This window comes from Hoplias malabaricus, chromosome 5 (genome assembly GCF_029633855.1).
Source record: "Hoplias malabaricus isolate fHopMal1 chromosome 5, fHopMal1.hap1, whole genome shotgun sequence".
NCBI lineage: Eukaryota > Metazoa > Chordata > Actinopteri > Characiformes > Erythrinidae > Hoplias > Hoplias malabaricus.
The window spans coordinates 56,010,024-56,027,616 of record NC_089804.1 but is presented as its reverse complement, the minus strand read 5'-3'; the positions used below and the strand labels follow the sequence as shown (position 1 = coordinate 56,027,616).

The 17,593-nt window shown below is 42.8% G+C and overlaps 1 protein-coding gene across 6 annotated transcripts; it reads right to left on the bottom strand.

The window, feature by feature from the left end:
• Positions 1-441: 441 nt before the first annotated feature.
• Positions 442-16,879, bottom strand: zgc:114123 (uncharacterized protein LOC569174 homolog). Of its 6 annotated transcripts, none has more exons than XM_066671616.1 (16): positions 16,473-16,879; positions 16,176-16,213; positions 14,391-14,570; positions 13,967-14,092; positions 13,499-13,561; positions 12,740-12,904; positions 11,578-11,658; positions 9,369-9,504; positions 8,751-8,869; positions 8,034-8,082; positions 6,747-6,880; positions 6,227-6,340; positions 4,461-4,524; positions 4,342-4,369; positions 2,499-2,657; positions 442-1,313 (listed from the first exon to the last, which is right to left on the bottom strand). In XM_066671616.1, the coding sequence occupies exons 1-16, from the start codon at positions 16,726-16,728 to the stop codon at positions 1,145-1,147; spliced, it is 1,881 nt and encodes a 626-aa protein (XP_066527713.1). In that variant the 5' UTR covers positions 16,729-16,879; the 3' UTR covers positions 442-1,144. The 6 variants fall into 6 exon arrangements, 4 of the variants coding, with proteins under 4 accessions (XP_066527713.1, XP_066527711.1, XP_066527712.1 ...); XM_066671617.1 differs by having other exon boundaries at positions 444-1,313; positions 2,499-2,626; positions 4,457-4,524; XR_010802659.1 differs by having other exon boundaries at positions 1,174-1,313; positions 4,457-4,524.
• Between the last annotated feature and the right edge of the window lie 714 nt (positions 16,880-17,593).

Below are 17,593 nucleotides of genomic sequence, written 5' to 3'. Positions count from 1 at the left end.
ACATAGAATTTTGAGAAGCGTTTCGTTCACAAACTATTGGTTCGCTTGAGTGAGAAGGGGGCGTGGTGAAGTAGCCTAAAATCTTCTGATTGGACGGTCTGACTGTAGAGCTACCGTTATTGGTCGATAACCTTCGTAAACATTTAATTGGTCAGTCTGCACGTCAGTAGTCCTTGTTTACGTCAGGCAAAGCTCATGTACCCACCCTCATCTCGAGCAGCTATGCCGAAACGTAAATGTAAGTTCTCGGATGAATTAAAAGAGAAATTCCCATGTTTTGTGTAGGAAATAAAGGTGTAAATGACTTGTCCTCTTTTTCACCATCTCAGATCTGGTCACCCTAGCCAAAACCTTCAGTCAGACAATGATAAAATATTTACCAGAGCCCTGTACACTATTCACAAGAGAGAAAATCTGAGGACTTGAGCTTTAGCTTTCATTTTATTACATTAATATTAAAACAATTCATCTTCTTTAAATCACTTCCTACGGCTCAAGGTAGGCTCACCCATCACTCACAGATTCACAAAAAGAACATGCTTCACAGACAGTAACCTGAGAAGATCAAATCCAGGACCTTGATATGGATAGCCACCATGTCACACCTAAAATACCTAATTTACAACAATATTAAAACACAAGTGAGTATATCAGCACGGTGAGAACACAAGAACAGCCAATCATTACACCATCCGTAAACCAACCACCAAAGTACGACACAATATAGAAAGAATTCAACATTTATTAACTTTTTCGGTGGTTTAAAAATATTGTAAAAATATTATATTATACAAATAGAAAACGCTGTTACGAGTAAACGCCACAAAATCAACAGCTACCAGAAATATAATTAATTTGAGCCCAAACAACATCAAAGACACAAACACAAACAGGACACCTCCACAGTGACGGTGGCTGAAGGAACAGTGTTGAAGGGGGCCTTAAAAGCATCAACATCGGGCGTGAAAATAGAATAACAGTTCATAACTACAAAATCTGATCTGACCCAGCGTCGGCTTGCAACGTCCGTATGTAATAAAAATAAATAAAAAATTAACGTGTGAGAGACCACATGGGTGCCACGATGAGGCGGTTACAATATTTCAGTGAGAATCGGACAGTTCAGTGGGGGATTAAGGTGGGCTCAAATTTCCCGAGGGTTTGTTACTGGACAGTGGGACTGTACCGTATCACACGCTTCAATTAAAAGCCCCTGGCAGCACACACACAGGTCCTGACTGTGCCAGTCTCTCATCGCCAGAGTGGGGAGGGACACTGAACCTGAGACGCGAGGCTCTAGAACCAGAGGGACCCTGCAAAACAAAAAATATATATATCTCCAGAGAAATAATTTAGGTAGACATTAATTAAATAACATCCTCCAAGAATCTGTTCCACTCAGACCACAGGGACAGTGAGATCAGACTTACCCTGTGAACCAAGGGGGAGAAGAATGAGAGGCTCGCGTCTATAGTCTCTTACAAACTACAACAAAACCCCAAGTGAAATAAGACGATTACTGAAGCTTGTGTATCGTGTGTGGCATTAGAACTTATAATGAAAATGCTAATTTCTCTCCTCCTCAAACTACACAGTGCAAAAAGGGAAGTGGGCTTCTGAGTGCTGTGAGACTTTGTCCAGCGCAAGGACAGGAGCTGGGTATGAGAAGTTTATCCATCTTTCCTATTCGTTTACAATAGTGCTGCGCTCTGAAAGCAGAGTCATGCCAAAAAAAATAAATAAAAAGATAAAAACAAAAACATCACATAACGGCATTTGAGAGACAGACATTCTTCACCAGAGAGTGGAAAGACAAAGCTAGAGATATAGCTCTAGAACAAGAGGAACCTTAAGAAACAACAAGCCACGTCGCCCCCTGTGCTTCCTGTTGTGTATTACAGTCTGTCAGAATGACGGTGTGGTGGCTTTTAAATGAAACCAGAGACACTAACAAATGAGGAGACAATCCACTACCCGCAAAATGAAATGGAAGCCTAATAATGCTCAATATAATGGTTCACAGCAGTCCTACGTACAGTTCCGTTGTCCTAAATGGTTTGAAACATGTTGCAGGAAGTGCATATTTATAAGAAACCATATGGCTGGTATGGGGAATAAATGTCCAATCTCTGTACCTTTTTTCCCCTTAAAAACCAGTTCAAAGCCTGGATATTTAATTATTTTTGGTGGGTGAAATGTTGGCATGTCGCTGTCTGAAGTCAATATGACGCACTACGTCAAAGTATTTAGACACAGACACTGTGGGTAGTGAACTTGGCTACTTAAGGACTCCCCTGTTGTTGATAGGTGTTCAGTTTCACAAAGACTTTCTGCAGCAGCTGCAGAGGCATGTCCAATGCCAAGTGCAGGACAGAAGGGAATAAAGCCTTCTAGCAATGCGCTGATGTACAAACATTTCAGCCATGATGAATATTAATCAGGTACAGAGTGAGCACCAACAGTGAAAAAGGTATCGATCTGTATGAGGAGGTACTCACCAGGACGGATCCCATGACCAGCGCTCGTTCCAGAAGTTTCTCTGGCTCTGTTCGCTTTCTTTATTCAGCACAATCTTCTTAAAGAAACTCAGGGGAAGGTTGATGCACCATTTGAACGGCAGACGCATCTTCATCACAGAACACAGCACACTGAGAATACTGAACATACAAGTAGTATAGATTCTGCCTGTGCATTAAAGACACTATAACCAAAGTCTGTAGACACTTCATCTGACATTTTTGACTTTGTGTCGTTATATTGATCGAAGAACCCGAGTGACTGGTGTTTGGTGATCAGCTCTGGACCTCAAACACCACTCCAGATCATCCCGAAGGTATTGAATGGAGCCTCATCAGTGGAGCCCAGTGCCGGGGGATATTTTTATACCCCTCTAGCGCCTCTTTCACAAATGATCTCTGGAGAGTTTTTAGTGAAACTCCAGAGATGTCCTGGAGTGGTCTTTCACACATTCAGCTCACAGTGGGAGATTTTCTGTGTCAGGTGAGTTCTCACAGCAGGAGATGAAACATGTGCTATAGCTATGCAGCAGAGCCTGTGTATGGAGTCCCAACAGGGTCAAAATTATACCCATACCTTCACTCCCTCGTGTCACTGAACGTGTGTTTAATCTGTTCAGAACGTATGTAAAGAACTGACATTAACACTCGTGACCTAATAAGTAAACTAATGACTTAAATTATTAAATGAATAATTTGTATTAGAGAAGCACAGTCTTGAAATCCCTGCTGAAAGGAAGACAGTTGGCACAAAATCTAAAAACTAGCCTTCCCAGAACCATTTTAAACATTTAAGGATCCTAAAAAAGATAGTTATAGGAAAAGTCATGACCAGAGGGCTACGGAATACAATCCAGTTCAAAATTTTTTAAAAGAGTCTTGTTAAATGACCCGTGCTTGATGCCTCCAGTATTGATTTCATTCTAAGTTGTTCAGCACATGCACCTATTCCAAAATTCAGCTGTGAAACTCATTCATTTGAACATTATAGAAAATAAGCAAATATTTATGGTTTTCTAGAAGATTTAATAGCTTTTTAAAAAACAAATCTTTAAAAAAAAAAAATGTGTGTATTGTTGGTGTCGTTTTTTTTTTTTAAACCCCTAGTTTATATACACATTAAATAATGTTTACTATCACAGATAATGTAGTGTTGTCATTTATGTGTTGTACATAAACTTCAGCAATGGCACTGTTAGGAATCCAGAAGGGTATAGAGCAAATAAAGTTAACAGACCTCTATTATGAAAGGTCCACCGATAACAAGCTTGAGTGTTTAGGAGCGCAGTTTGGGTCAGAACTCTGCAGAGAGCAGTGCTAATTCATTTAGTCTGACCAGCTGATCACAGCAAAGCAACAGGTAACGTGACCCGCTGCCTGCACATGATTAACATGTCACTTTCATTGAAAAACTAGGGAACACGCAAAATAACAATTTTGACACTTTTGGGCCTCCATACCTGTGCAGAAAGAGCAGGAGAAACTCAAGAATGTTTCTAGCGTCATTCTCACATGCCCTGACTTTATCCTGGTGTCTTTACTAGGACCCTACCAGGATAAAGTCAGTGTAATGATGTCAGTCCAGGATGAATGTTTCTCCTCCAGAACATTGTACATGTGTGAAAGGGTCATAGTAACTGACGTTGGGCCCTTACCCTCACATGCAATATGGGATTATACAACTCGAGCGTCCACAAAGCGAGCAAAAATTAAATACGTTAAAAAAATAACCTCATTCATGAGTCATAAAGAGGTGTCTACAAACATTGGGATGTATTAATATGGTCCAGTGTAAATTAAAGCATTAAAATGTAACAGGTCTCACCTCCACACAGCATCCAGGACACAAGACCCTATCAACAGGACATTAATCAGGTCAGAAAAGGCTTGAACCTGCAGACAAACTGCACAGGAGGAGACACACAAGATAAAAATCATACCTACTACAGAGAGAGCAGACGTGGTGCCAGGTGAAATACAGACTTCTTTTAGAACAGCACGAACAAATCTGAGGGCGGGGGAAAATATCCATTACAAGTTTATGATGTGGAAAAAAGACAGGATTACATTTTTATATCAACTGTAATAATAAAGTTGTACAGTGTTTTTCACTTTACAGTTTCAACAACCATCTCGATTCAGTTAAACACACTGCAGGACACTAGAGCTCTGAAAATTTGAATGAATAATAAAAATGTCATTTTTATTAGATATGAAAGTTTAAAAAAAAAACAGCAGAGCAATGAAACAAATCAAACTGCAAGTAATACGCTCAGATATTAACCCAGATTATACTGTGACAATATTGCAGATATACAAACCACTAATGATACGATATTAGGAGTTTCTAGAGTAACGCTGGATCACACCATAAAGTCAAAAGCCTCAGGATACCCTTTCATTTCAGAAACAAATGAGGAAAATGTCACAGCTAAACCCTCTCCTATCTTCAGTTAACTGTAACGAACAAAGGTTTTGAACTGTGTGTTGATACATTTTGCTCCACAATAGTTTTTGCCAATCTGATGGCAGCCATCAATTTGAGACAGTTCTGGTGTTCTCTGATACGCTACATGACCAGCTTCCCTTTGGAAAAACTTGCACTTGATACAATACTGCTGCTTTCAAAATGGTGGTCTTGTTCCAGACACAGCCTTAAAGGCTCAGCAGCAGCGATATGAAAGTGTCAAACAAATAAATACAGTGGTTGAGTTCCTAACTTGTGTTTATTGATAGTCAGAAAACATGTTATTTCTTACTAATTCAAGGAATAAGGTTTAAAAGACCGTTGGCCCCCAGTCAGTCATAACTGTGTTTTACCGCGGCGTTGTTCAGCTGTTGTCCACCAGTGACGTCACGGTCGCGTTCGAGAATTTCCGTAGCGAATGTGAATAATGTGAAATATTCATGGAGGTCCATTAAGTGGTGCTTAGCCTTTAAAGATAGGCCCCTCATCCACTACTTGTTGGGGTATTCAGATATGTAATTCTCCCTATCTTTTCTTCAATAACAGGGTGCCCTGAGACTAGTAAACTCACCTTGTATACACACACACACTGCGGAGCCCCTAAGGTGACATTGTGAGGTTATTATTATTATTATTTTAAAAGTTGTGGATACAAAGTAATTCACATTTTCAGGCCATAAAATATTCAGAGATTTGGGAAAAGTAGAGAAGGGGGGTGGTGGAGGGTCACCCACTGTCACTTTTGTGGACTCCATAAGATACATAGGAAACTGGGATCTCTCTCTCTGTCAGGTCCTTCACCGACTTGCCCTTTCTTCACCACGGTTCTCCTCTCAGACAGATTTTGGAGAAGAGAGAGATCTTGTTGAATCTGAACACAACTGGAATCCCGTTCCCTGATTAATCTCCAATAACTCTCTCTGGGGCGACAGTCTAAGCGCTCCGAGGATTCAGATTCGAGGACACCGATTGGCTGAATTAGACTGTGCATATTTGCTCTCAGTAACCATTTTTGATTGGCTGTATTCCTGCACTGACACGTCGTCTGCAGCAGAAAAGCCAAAGAAATGGTGCCCAGTAGCAACAGAAATTAAATATATTTTAAATGTTTAACCCTCACATCAAATAAAAAGTTAAATGACTATAAATGTTTTCTTTAAAGTAAAGAAATTACATTTCAACAAGAGAGGTGCTCAGAACCCTCTATTGTCAAAGGAGCTGTCATTGACCATGATCAACTCACCCTCCAGTTCCTGTAGGTGTCACATGGCGTGGCCTTCACCTTCCCTTCACTGGAAGAGGGCCCTTTAATCACGTCAGCAATCGTCAGGGGAACAGACGACTTGTTTTCCAGTGCCTTTTATGGAAAGTCATTCAACACAATGATTTACTAAATATATCATCAGTAAACCGTGTCCTACACCATGTACACTACCTACCAACAACTTAAAGAGCACTGATGTCCTTCTCTAGAAATTAAACCATCAGATACTCATGAATATTTATTTCAGAATTAGAATATGCGCATGAAGATTAAATTTTAGAGACAAAAGTTATGCTATGTGCCATGTGTCCTAGTCTTCATCGGTTTTAAACGTGTACCTACAGAAAATTAAACACTGATCAATTCTTACTCAGTGTGGTGTGTGTCTCTAGAGTGCAGCATTTTTAATTTTCTACACGTAAACGTTTTGAAAATGCAGATCTTTTAGAAATTGGGCAGATTGTGCTTTAAACTGAGTGCTTTCTGAAATAAGACTCACGCGATGGCAGAGCTCCCGGTTACTGGCTATAGATCGTGCTCTGCGTTTTCTCTGGGAATGTCTGGAGCCTGCTGTGGGACTCAGTGGAGAGGAGGAGAGAACTGGGTAGAACCTCAGGTTGCAGTCACTAGAACCTGTACAGAATGAACACACAGTTGTAACTAAACAAGGGCTGTCCTGAATACCATTTTTGGGCTTTGGAACTTCGGCCGAGATATTCTGCAAATATTCAAATAATTGGAGAGAGAGGTGGTGTATAACCTGCTAATTAAGGGCACTTCGTTGTAAGTGTTGTTTTAGCAGGTTAGGCTGTTTTATACGACTGAGGTTTAGGCTTAATTTGCACAAAGACTTATGTTGACGAGCCTGAATACCGGGGGAAGCTGGGAGAGCACCGTTTTTGCCGCTGGAGCCTGAATGTGGCTTGAGTGGAGCATTGTCTTTATCGATAAACACATTTATCCAAAAATATCCGAACCTCAATATTAGAAACCGAATACATACCCAAATATTTGGAGCCAGCTATTGTTCAGAAAAATCAGCGCCCGCTGTAAAATTAAAGCTGCACTTTGGCTCCCAGCATGGCTCCACACACTGAGTCGTTCGCCAAGTCACGCCACATGTCGAATGCACACGAATAAACCAGAGCTTCTTTGAGGTGTAAAGCTGATAAAAATAAACTGTAGCTTTGCCATGCTTCGTTGTAAGTAGGTTGCTGTACCGTTGGGTTGTATTAGGCTTTGTTCAAGAATTATGGTGACAAGGCTGAATACATGTGGAGTGGAGGTTTGCCTTAATCGCCACTTTTACCAAAGAAATCGAATATCCGAATCTCAAAATTATGAACTGAATACCTACCCAATGAACGAATATCCAGGGCCAGCCCTTAATCTAACTGCTTCAGAATCAGTCACAAAAGTATGTGTGTGTGAGTGAGTGAGAGAGAGAACCAGCATTTACCTCTCCACTATGAAATGGGAGGGTGGCAGTAAAAGACGTAGGTAAATGAAGACATGGAGGGAGGGAGGGGGAGAGAGAGAGAGAGAGAGAGAGAGAGAGAGATAGATATATATAGAGTGAAGATTGGACAGTAGACAGAGACAGTAATTTGAAAGATAAAGAATGGAAAGACAGGTTGAGTGTATAGAACCTCACTACTGTAGAGTTCATTTAAAACCTGTGCCAAAACAAGTTAATAGTTCAGTGATTATTTCATATACACAGATGTAACCTGGATGCACCGTGATTCTCATCGGGTTTAAGTCGAGGCAGAATCGATGGTTTTACCTGTCAGACTCTCTTCATGTGGAGGAGAACTGCCTTTACAGGGCCTTCTCTAAATAAAAAACACAAACATTACACTTTCTAAAGCTGCATAATGTTAAGGTTTTCAAATTAAAACAGGGCTTCTCAAACATTTGTCACATGACCCAAACTCCACATTAATGTTCAGTTTGTGTTTGGGATCACATTATTTAGTAATGTATTCATTAATTTTCTGAAACCAAGGCAGGAACACACACTGGACAACAACCCCCCCCCAATTTTGTGGGAGTAAAGAGGAACACCCGGAGGAAACCCACGCAGACACAGAGAGAACACACCACACTCCTGACAGACAGTCACCCGGAGGAAACCCACACAGACACAGAGAGAACACACCACACTCCTCACAGAGTCACCCGGAGGAAACCCACGCAGACACAGAGAGAACACACCACACTCCTCACAGACAGTCACCCGGAGGAAACCCACTCAGACACAGGGAGAACACACCACACTCCTCACAGAGTCACCCGGAGGAAACCCACGCAGACACAGAGAGAACACACCACACTCCTCACAGACAGTCACCCGGAGGAAACCCACTCAGACACAGGGAGAACACACCACACTCCTCACAGACAGCGACTGGAGGAGAGGATCCCACCCAGGACCACGCAGCTTGGTGGCAGCTCCGCCATACTACCTCATTTGCAACGAGAGGCAAACTCGGTCTCTTACCTGAGAGGGCGCCCCCTGTGGGCTGGGGTTGGGAGTGTTCAGAAAGAACGAGGTGTCTTCATTTGAGGAGTGTTCGTAGATGGGGATGCGGCTGTTTTCAGGACAGCAGCCAGCGTCCGCTACACACAGAAAAGATCAAAAAAACATTTACTGCTTTTAGAAATCCACTGCAAAAAGGTTTTCTATTACAGTCAGCGCCTTCTTTGATCTCCCCTTGTGCCTCAAAGAGGAAAACATTTATCATAACCTACTCAATTCATAATGATAAAATAATTTCATCCATTTTAAAGCAAAACTAAGATATATCTGCTCCTGGGCTCCCCCTACAGGTGTAGATTGTAAGTCACTGTCCTGAATCAAGGAATAGAGGGTTGGTGTTGGGGGTGGTTGATGTCACATGAATAGTTCTGGATCTATGTGTTTTACGTGGGTGAACGCAATCAAATCCTCACAGTAATGGTCCAACATGTAGCTTAAAGCCTTCACAGAGAAGTAGATGTAGTTACTGCTGTAAAAGCAGGACAAACCACCTGTCTGTACCCTCCATTTCAGAAATTGGACTTCTCTAATGCCACTTGGAGAGGAATATTACAGCAGTGAATGAAGGAAGATGTCTACCGTTGCAAGACTCTTTTCTCTTAGAGGACAGGAGTTTAATCCGGTCGGTGGAGCGGATCTCCTGCATCAGCAGCTCGTGTAGACTCCTCTCCTGCTTGCGGTTCGGGACTCGGGGTTTCAGGTTACGCTCCGAAACCTGGACAACAAACAAAACGGGGATCTATGAGAGAGAACATCATTCATGTTCATGTTTAGTCCTTCTAGCATCTACTGGGTTCTGGTTAATTACAGAATGGAATTCAAAGGCAACATCTATGATTGTGGGGAACTGCCGCTCCATCTGGTTTGTTTATGTTCAGAAGCTGCACGTTTTAAGGTAAAATGATGCGTCAGAGGAGAAAAATTACTGTTTGTATGCGGCTGACGTGTACATCTTAAGTTTTTTTCCACTGTTTAAAATTACCACAGAAACTCATTTGTAACTGAAGTTGTTTACTTTTGCAGCACTTTCACTCTGCGTTTACTTTCATGCAGTTAGCGCTTTCCTGAAGTTAGAGTCAGCTCCACCTTAAGTAATCTGAAACAGCAAAAATACGTAAAAAACGTGCACACATGAAGCAGCAACAATGCAAAATCCTCTTCTTTTTTCGACTGTGGTCTCTTTGCTGGTTCTCTGCTGTGAGCAGAGAGAGAAAGCCTAGAACGTCTGGCCGAAAACCCTTTTAATTAAAAACCCTTTTACTGACAGTGGGGCTTTGTAAACACATTAGACCAGATTCCAGTGCTGTCAGAGTCATGAGCAGCAAATGGTGAGGAAACACCCTCAAAATATTATAAAAAGTGTTTCTCGATTAAAATCGCAAACTTAACCTTTAAGGTGCTGCTAGAAGTTTATAAATCACTCACATTCTTGCCTCAGCCCAGAATACACCTTGACTATGTTTAAAGAATATAAACTCAGTAGATCTCTATTACACCCACAGGCTCAGGGCAGCTAGTCAAGCCCAGAGTCCAAACTAAACATGGTGAAGCAGCACTTAGTCTTTTCCGGTTGTACTCTGTGTAAAGGCTGTCAGAAGGTCTTGGACGTGCCCAAACCCAGTAACTTAAATCTTTTCTATTCTCCCGTCACTCTCTCCATGAAAGAAACTGTGCCCTATTCACTGCATAGCGCACTACTTTAGGGCTCAGTTTGTAGCCGTTTCAGAAAATGGTGGACAATTTTCAGCGCACTCAAAAAATCCCTAGATACCACTAGAAATAGGCTGTGACCCATGTTTATGGATACCCATAATCCACTGCGCTAAAAACCCACATGAAGAAGTGCTTGAAGTCATTCACTGTCCTCCTGAATTCAGTTCACTGTAATAGGGCACTACATAGTGAGTATAATAGGGAATAGTGCTTAGGAAGCCATTTTGGAGACAGGTTATGACTGAGCGCTAAAACTTTACTACCATTGCTGCACTTTATTCTCTACTTTATATGGTTTTACCATACTTTAATGCAGTTAATGGTTATACTCAATGGTCATTAAAAAAAAAAAAAAAAAAAAAAATTTATAAAATTCAGGAGATGTTTCCTCACCATTTGTTAGATTTCAGGTCTGACTGAGTGTTCGGAACCAGTCTAATGTGTTTATGAAGCCCCAGTGACTGTTTAACACCAAAAAAATAAACCCCAAACTGTCTCAGTCTGGTATGCTAGTTTTTTTTCCTGCTTACAACTGTGAAAGACATTGGCATTTTTTTTTAGACAACAGAGAGAATTCTAAACGTTGAGAAGCACAAACAGATGAGGACAGTGCTCTATTCCTGCTCCACAGATGGGTAACATTGACTTCTGTGTTTCTGTGGTAATTCAAACTGAGTAAAATATAACACTTCAGACACATACACTTGTCTTTTTCTACCTCAAACACTGTTCCACCTTAAAACACAGAGCTTCTGAACATTCCCTTCAAGTTTGTTGTGATTCCGACTCTGAATTGTCCAGTTTGTAATGAACTTTGAATGAGCATAGTGTGTGAAAGCGGCTATAGAAATAAACCTGCCTCACCTTAAAGGAGCACCAGGTAAGTTCTGGTATTTTTGCTCCTGGGCTCCCCTATAGCAGATTGAACAGCATAATTTCCACTATCATCCAAAAGTTATATAGCACAGTTTCTGCAGCGCTGAGCCGAGTAGTGTTAGCGACAGAGGCTCTATGCTCCCTATTACAGGTTAGTGACACGTGGAAATAAACCTGCTCATCATAAGACAGTACTCACTGGCCGTAGCTTGGGTCCCGACCTTATGACCTCGAGAAGAGCCTGATGGGGGTCAGACTGAATCCGACCACTCCTCCCTGCCTGAAACAAAGCACACAGACAGATCACATACAGACACAGCTGAGCCTGAGAGACATGGACACTGCCCTGGAGCGATACGTTAAATGTTTCACAGCAAAGAAAACGTTGTTACCATAAAATATATACTTTCTAGTTTTAAAAAAGCCATTCAAAGTTGTTGCTTAGTTTAAACTATAATTATTGGTACAAAAACACTGCATGAAGTCCCCCTGCTTTCATCCCTCCCTGTTCAGAAATATAGATTTAGCTAACGAGGCTAAACAAAAATAAATAAATAAATAAAAAAAATCACAATGCCTGGTACACCACGCTCCTCACAGACAGTCACCCGGAGGAAACCCACGCAGACACAGGGAGAACACCACACTCCTCACAGACAGTCACCCGGAGGAAACCCACGCAGACACAGGGAGAACACACCACACTCCTCACAGACAGTCACCCGGAGCGAGACTCGAACCCACAACCTCCAGGACACTGGAGCTGTGACAGAGACACTACCTGATGCTCCCCTGTGCCGCCCAAAAAATAAAAATTAACATACTAAACGTTCTCTTCCAAACAGGAAGTGAAGGACAGTTGCCATGACAAAACAAGTCATACTAAGCTGCAGAGCTGCAATGCTATCTGCCATGGCCCCCACCCACAAAGGCAGAAACTCAAATACACCTCCCTCCACACTGTAGTGCACAGGTCATAAAACAGCCTCTGACTTAAAAATAGTGCACTGTATATGAAAGAATAAAACTATTACAATAATACTATTACTAATAAGCCTCTTTCACATGAACTCTGGAGAATCAGTTCCAGCATCCCCCCCACACAAACGTTTTCGCAGAGTTCCGCGAGCTTTAGGCATAGGGTTGCACCTGTGCAGTACATACAGGAGATACTACGGTACATTTGAAGCTCAGATCTCACAGGCCCCGACTCTTCCCAGAGTTTCTACTAAGAAAGTAAGAGGAAGTCCAGGGCCAAAAATTTCCAGATGTGTGAAGCTCCCCCCTTTCAGTTTCCGATGCTACAGCTACTGAACAGCACCCCCTGAACACAAGCGAGTCTCAAAAAAAACAGAGCTGACCTGTACTTTACGGAGCGTGTAGCGGCGGAGCTGAATGTCCTGTAGTAACTGAGTGAAAGGTGAAGTGTCCACAGGTCCAGGGCTGTCAGAGTTCAGTTTTATCTTCGGAGGTCTCAGGACCACTCCCTTACTCAGCTCATCCATCAGGTCCCGCCACACAAACTCCTAAGAGCCACCGTACACAGCACAATTTACATTACAAAACCAACCAATCAACCCCTCCAGTGATAACTCTTCACATAATGAACCAGCCAAACAGATTCTCCTCTAAAGCCACTTAAAAACATAACCACCCCCATGTGGGGGACCCACTGTGTGGAGCATAAACTGGTTTAATCAGGGACTACACAGTAATTTTATACTTCTTGTGCATTTGCATGTAAAGGAAGAAAGAGAACTGTAGGAATGATACAAACATTAATGCATATGGGTTGCATTTTTGATTGTAAAAATCATTTATTGCACCTTTAATTAAAACCTACAGTTGCAGAGTGCAACTCACTTTTACAGCATTGTATTGAAATCAAAAGTTATATAGTGCAGTTTCAGCAGTGCTAAGCCTGGAGTAGCAACAACAGCAACTCTACTCTCCATATTACAGGTTTGTGGATCATCACAATGACTTTAAAGCTGTAATTTGAAGGCGAAAATACTGCCTAGTGCTGCTTTAACAGAGATGCTTTAAAATGCTTTAACAGAAATGCTTTAAAATGCATTACATTTCATAAAGATTTGCACGTGAGAAAATTAGTTTCTTACCCAGTTATTGGTCACGTTCTGAACCAAAGTGGTCTCCGACACCAAAATCATTTTCTGTAGACTCTAAAGTACAAGAATTAAAAGGGAAATCCACTAATTTCTCACATTTTCTGCTTAAATTATACAGCTACGGTACACACAGGGTTACAGAGTGTTTCCATTCTAGAAATTCTTAGAGTCCGGATCATTCACAGTGCTGCTGAACGGAACCAGACATCTACTAACTTTTACAGAGCCACTAAGGTGACATGGATTTTCATATGCCACAAGGTAAATGTGTCAATCAATCAATCAAACTCACAACACTGAGCTTGAGGCCACATAGTAATATATTATTTTGTGGCCAAGCTTTATTTAAAAATGTCTCCTTAGGGGCTCCAAAGAAATTTAAATCTGAGCTTGGCTTTATAGAGGAACTGCAACCACTGTATTACAGCTGAATTTTGGAAAATACAAGTGGAATTTCACCTCCTTCGTCTGCTGGACGATCTGTAGGTAGTGGCACAGCTCGACTGTGTGGGAGTACAGCGTGGAGCACACACTTCTGTAATGTTGAGATGCCTGGCTGGGGTTATAAAGACGCTCCTCGCACACCTATAACACACCCAAACTCACTTCAACCAAAAACATCCAGCCGACAGCGCCCTGTGTCACTGATGAAGGACTAGAAGACGAGCGACACACACTGTGCAGCGACAGATGAGCTACTGTCTCTGACTCTACATCTACAAGGTGGACCAACGAGGGAGGAGTGTCTCACAGAGTGGACAGAGAGTGGACACAGGGTTTAACAGTGAACAGTAAAGAACAAGCTGGCTTTAAGGTTTATGCAAATATCTGAGTGGCACGTGTCTACAATAGACGCTAAAGCTAAAAGTACAGGCTGGTGTACCTGAAGGACCTCAGAAATGGAGCAGATTGGCTGCAGACAGTGTTCAGCTCCTGATCTGATGTCCACTTTCGTCATCTGAGACACCAGCAGCTCCAGAGTCTTATCCAGTTCTCTCTCCACATCAGCTCCAAGACCCCAGTCCAGACACGAGTACATCAGACGTCCAACATAGTACACCGTCTGCTCAGAAACACACACACACACACTAACTCTACAATTACAGACTGTAGTCCGCCTGCATACATTTAAACCCCATTTCACCTTGTTCTTCAATATTCTGAGCAGGTGTGATGTGGTGGTGGATCATTCTCAGCGCTGCAGTGACACTGACGTGGTGGTGGTGTGTTAGTGTGTGTTGTGCTGGTGTAGAGTGGATCAGACACAGCAGTGCTGCTGGAGTTTTTAAACCCTGTGTCCACTCTCTGTCCACTCTGTGAGACACTCCTCCCTCGTTGGTCCACCTTGTAGATGTAGAGTCAGAGACAGTAGCTCATCTGTCGCTGCACAGTGTGTGTCGCTCGTCCTCTAGTCCTTCATCAGTGACACAGGACGCTGTCGGCTGGATGTTTGTGGTCGGTGGACTGTTCTCACTGAGTCCACTGAGGGGTTTAAAAACTCCAGCAGCACTGCTGTGTCTGATCCACTCTACACCAGCACAACACTCACTAACACACCACCACCACGTCAGTGTCACTGCAGCGCTGAGAATGATCCACCACCACATCACACCTGCTCTGTGGGGGTCCTGAGCGCTGAAGAAGGGGGTGAAAGTGGGCTACACTTACAGTATGCAGAGCAACAGAGACTTCAGGCTATAATTGTAGAACTACAAAGTGCTCCCGTGTGGTCAGTGGAGCTGAGAAAACGCAGAGGTGAGCGTAGAAACAATGAGGTTATTTTCATGTTAGCAGGGCTTTAGGACAAGGCTAGGCCCAGCTGTGGGCGTGGCCTACTGAGCTTGACTGAAGTACCAAAACACTGTATAAAATAAAAAAAACGGTTAAGACGTGACGATAGGAACCAGAAAGCTGTGGTTAAAGCCTCTGATGTTCAGTCTGAGGTTGGAGACATGACTTTACTAAAAGCCGTTAAACTATAACCAACACATGGCGGAGGGATAGAGGTATAGAGGTTATGAGGCAAAGTAGTCCCTTCTGAGATACTGAAAAAGTCTCGGGGGGGGGGGGGGGGGGCTACTACTACTGACGTGCAGACTGACCAATTAAATGTTTACAGAGAAAGTTACCGACCAATAACGGTAGTTCAACAGTCAGACCGTCCAATCAGAAGATTTTAGGCTACTTCACCACGCCCCCTTCTCACTCAAGCGAACCAAACGGAGTAGGGGAGGGCGGGACTAGTTTGTGAACGAAACTTCTCGAAGGTCTATGTAAGCTTAAGGAAAACAAAATGCCGGACGTTTGTGAAATTCCGGCCGGACATTTTTTTTAAGTCTAAAACAGAGGACATGTCCGGGTAAAAGAGGACGTCCGGTCACCCTAGTTTCCCACTACTATTTTCTTATAAACTTGTTTATATGAACAAAGGTCACATTTGGTTGTGGACAGAGAATATAAAGCAATATTTGGGCGCCAGACGCCTGGTTCCATTCACCACCAATACAAATAAACAAAAACAAACGAGTCCAAGTTTCCCTGCAATAAACCACATCATACCTAACGACTCCTCGTTATTTTGGTTTAGAATATGACTTTACTTAAGCAGTAATCTTTAAAACTCAGGGTATTTCTCCTTTAGAGCTCTATTTGTTTGAAAAGCACTTACCTGGTCCTCAGTCTCCATTAGAAACTGCTCGTCTGGTTCTGGGATAGAGAGAGAAAGGCTTCAGTAAGTAACGGATACGTTCGTTTCTGTGCCCCCGTGTGGGGGACCCTTTCTATGGATCATAAATATGGCTCATTCAGAGACAATAAAGCAGTTTGAGTCGTCACCTGATGCGAGTTTGACGTTATGTAAAAACATATGTTCAAGAATCATCAACACCTACATTCATAAATACATCTTGCTACTTTTAAAGGCGGTGTAAGTGATCACTCCCTCCCTGAAGAAAGGCAGTCGTACCGGATTTGGTGTTGTCTATCCTCAGAGAGATGCTGCCATCAGTTGAAAACAAAATGCCCTCAGGTCCGGGGAGTCTAAAGGTTTTCCAAGAGCCAAAGCTTTCCTCCAAATCCGTGGCGAAATTAGGCTCCAGGAGAGAGCAGAGCTGATAACACAGAGCCCAGGCCTGCTCCTCACAAATGGGCTGGTTCTGTAAACCCAGAATGTCACTCAGAGACATGGGACCATTACTGTGGGTGAAAACGCACCTCTCCATGGTATAAAACCCTTAAAATGTATGTCAATATTAATGTTAGACTAGTAATGAGCTTGAGAGAAAGTCTCAGAACCTGTACATCCTCACAACTATCACAACAGCAGCTCAAACTAAAAGTAAAACACTCTTTTCCTGTCCATGCACAGCCAAACCAACCCACTGATCATTATTAAGGTGAACTGCCATCACCTGATTTTCAATTAAGTTCCACAGGCCACGCCCACAACGGGGCGTGGTCTTTCACCTTAAAATAACCTCGTTTATACACTCAAGGTGCTTTCTCTAAGCTTCACTGATCACACCAGAGCACTGTGTAGTTCTACAGTTAAACACCGGTCCACCTGTTGTACTGCATACTTTATTTATCCCTCTTTCATTCTGTTCTTTAATTGTCAGGAACCCTAGAGGACCACCACAGACCAGGTCCTGTTAGTGTGTGTTGTGCTGGTGCAAGTGGATCAGACACAGCAGTCGCTGCTGGAGTTTTTAAACCCTGTGTCCACTCTCTGAGACACTCCTCCCTCGTTGGTTCACCTTGTAGATGTAAAGTCAGAGACAGTAGCTCGTCTGTCGCTGCACGGTGTGGGTTTCCTCCGTGTGACTGTCTGTGAGGAGTGTGGTGTGTTCTCCGTGTCTGCGTGGGTTTCCTCCGGGTGACTGTCTGTGAGGAGTGCGGTGTGTTCTCCCTGTGTCTGCGTGGGTTTCCTCCGGGTGACTGTCTGTGAGGAGTGTGGTGTGTTCTCTCTGTGTCTGCGTGGGTTTCCTCTGGGTGACTGTCTGTGAGGAGTGCGGTGTGTTTTCTCTGTGTCTGCGTGGGTTTCCTCTGGGTGACTGTCTGTGAGGAGTGTGGTGTGTTTTCTCTGTG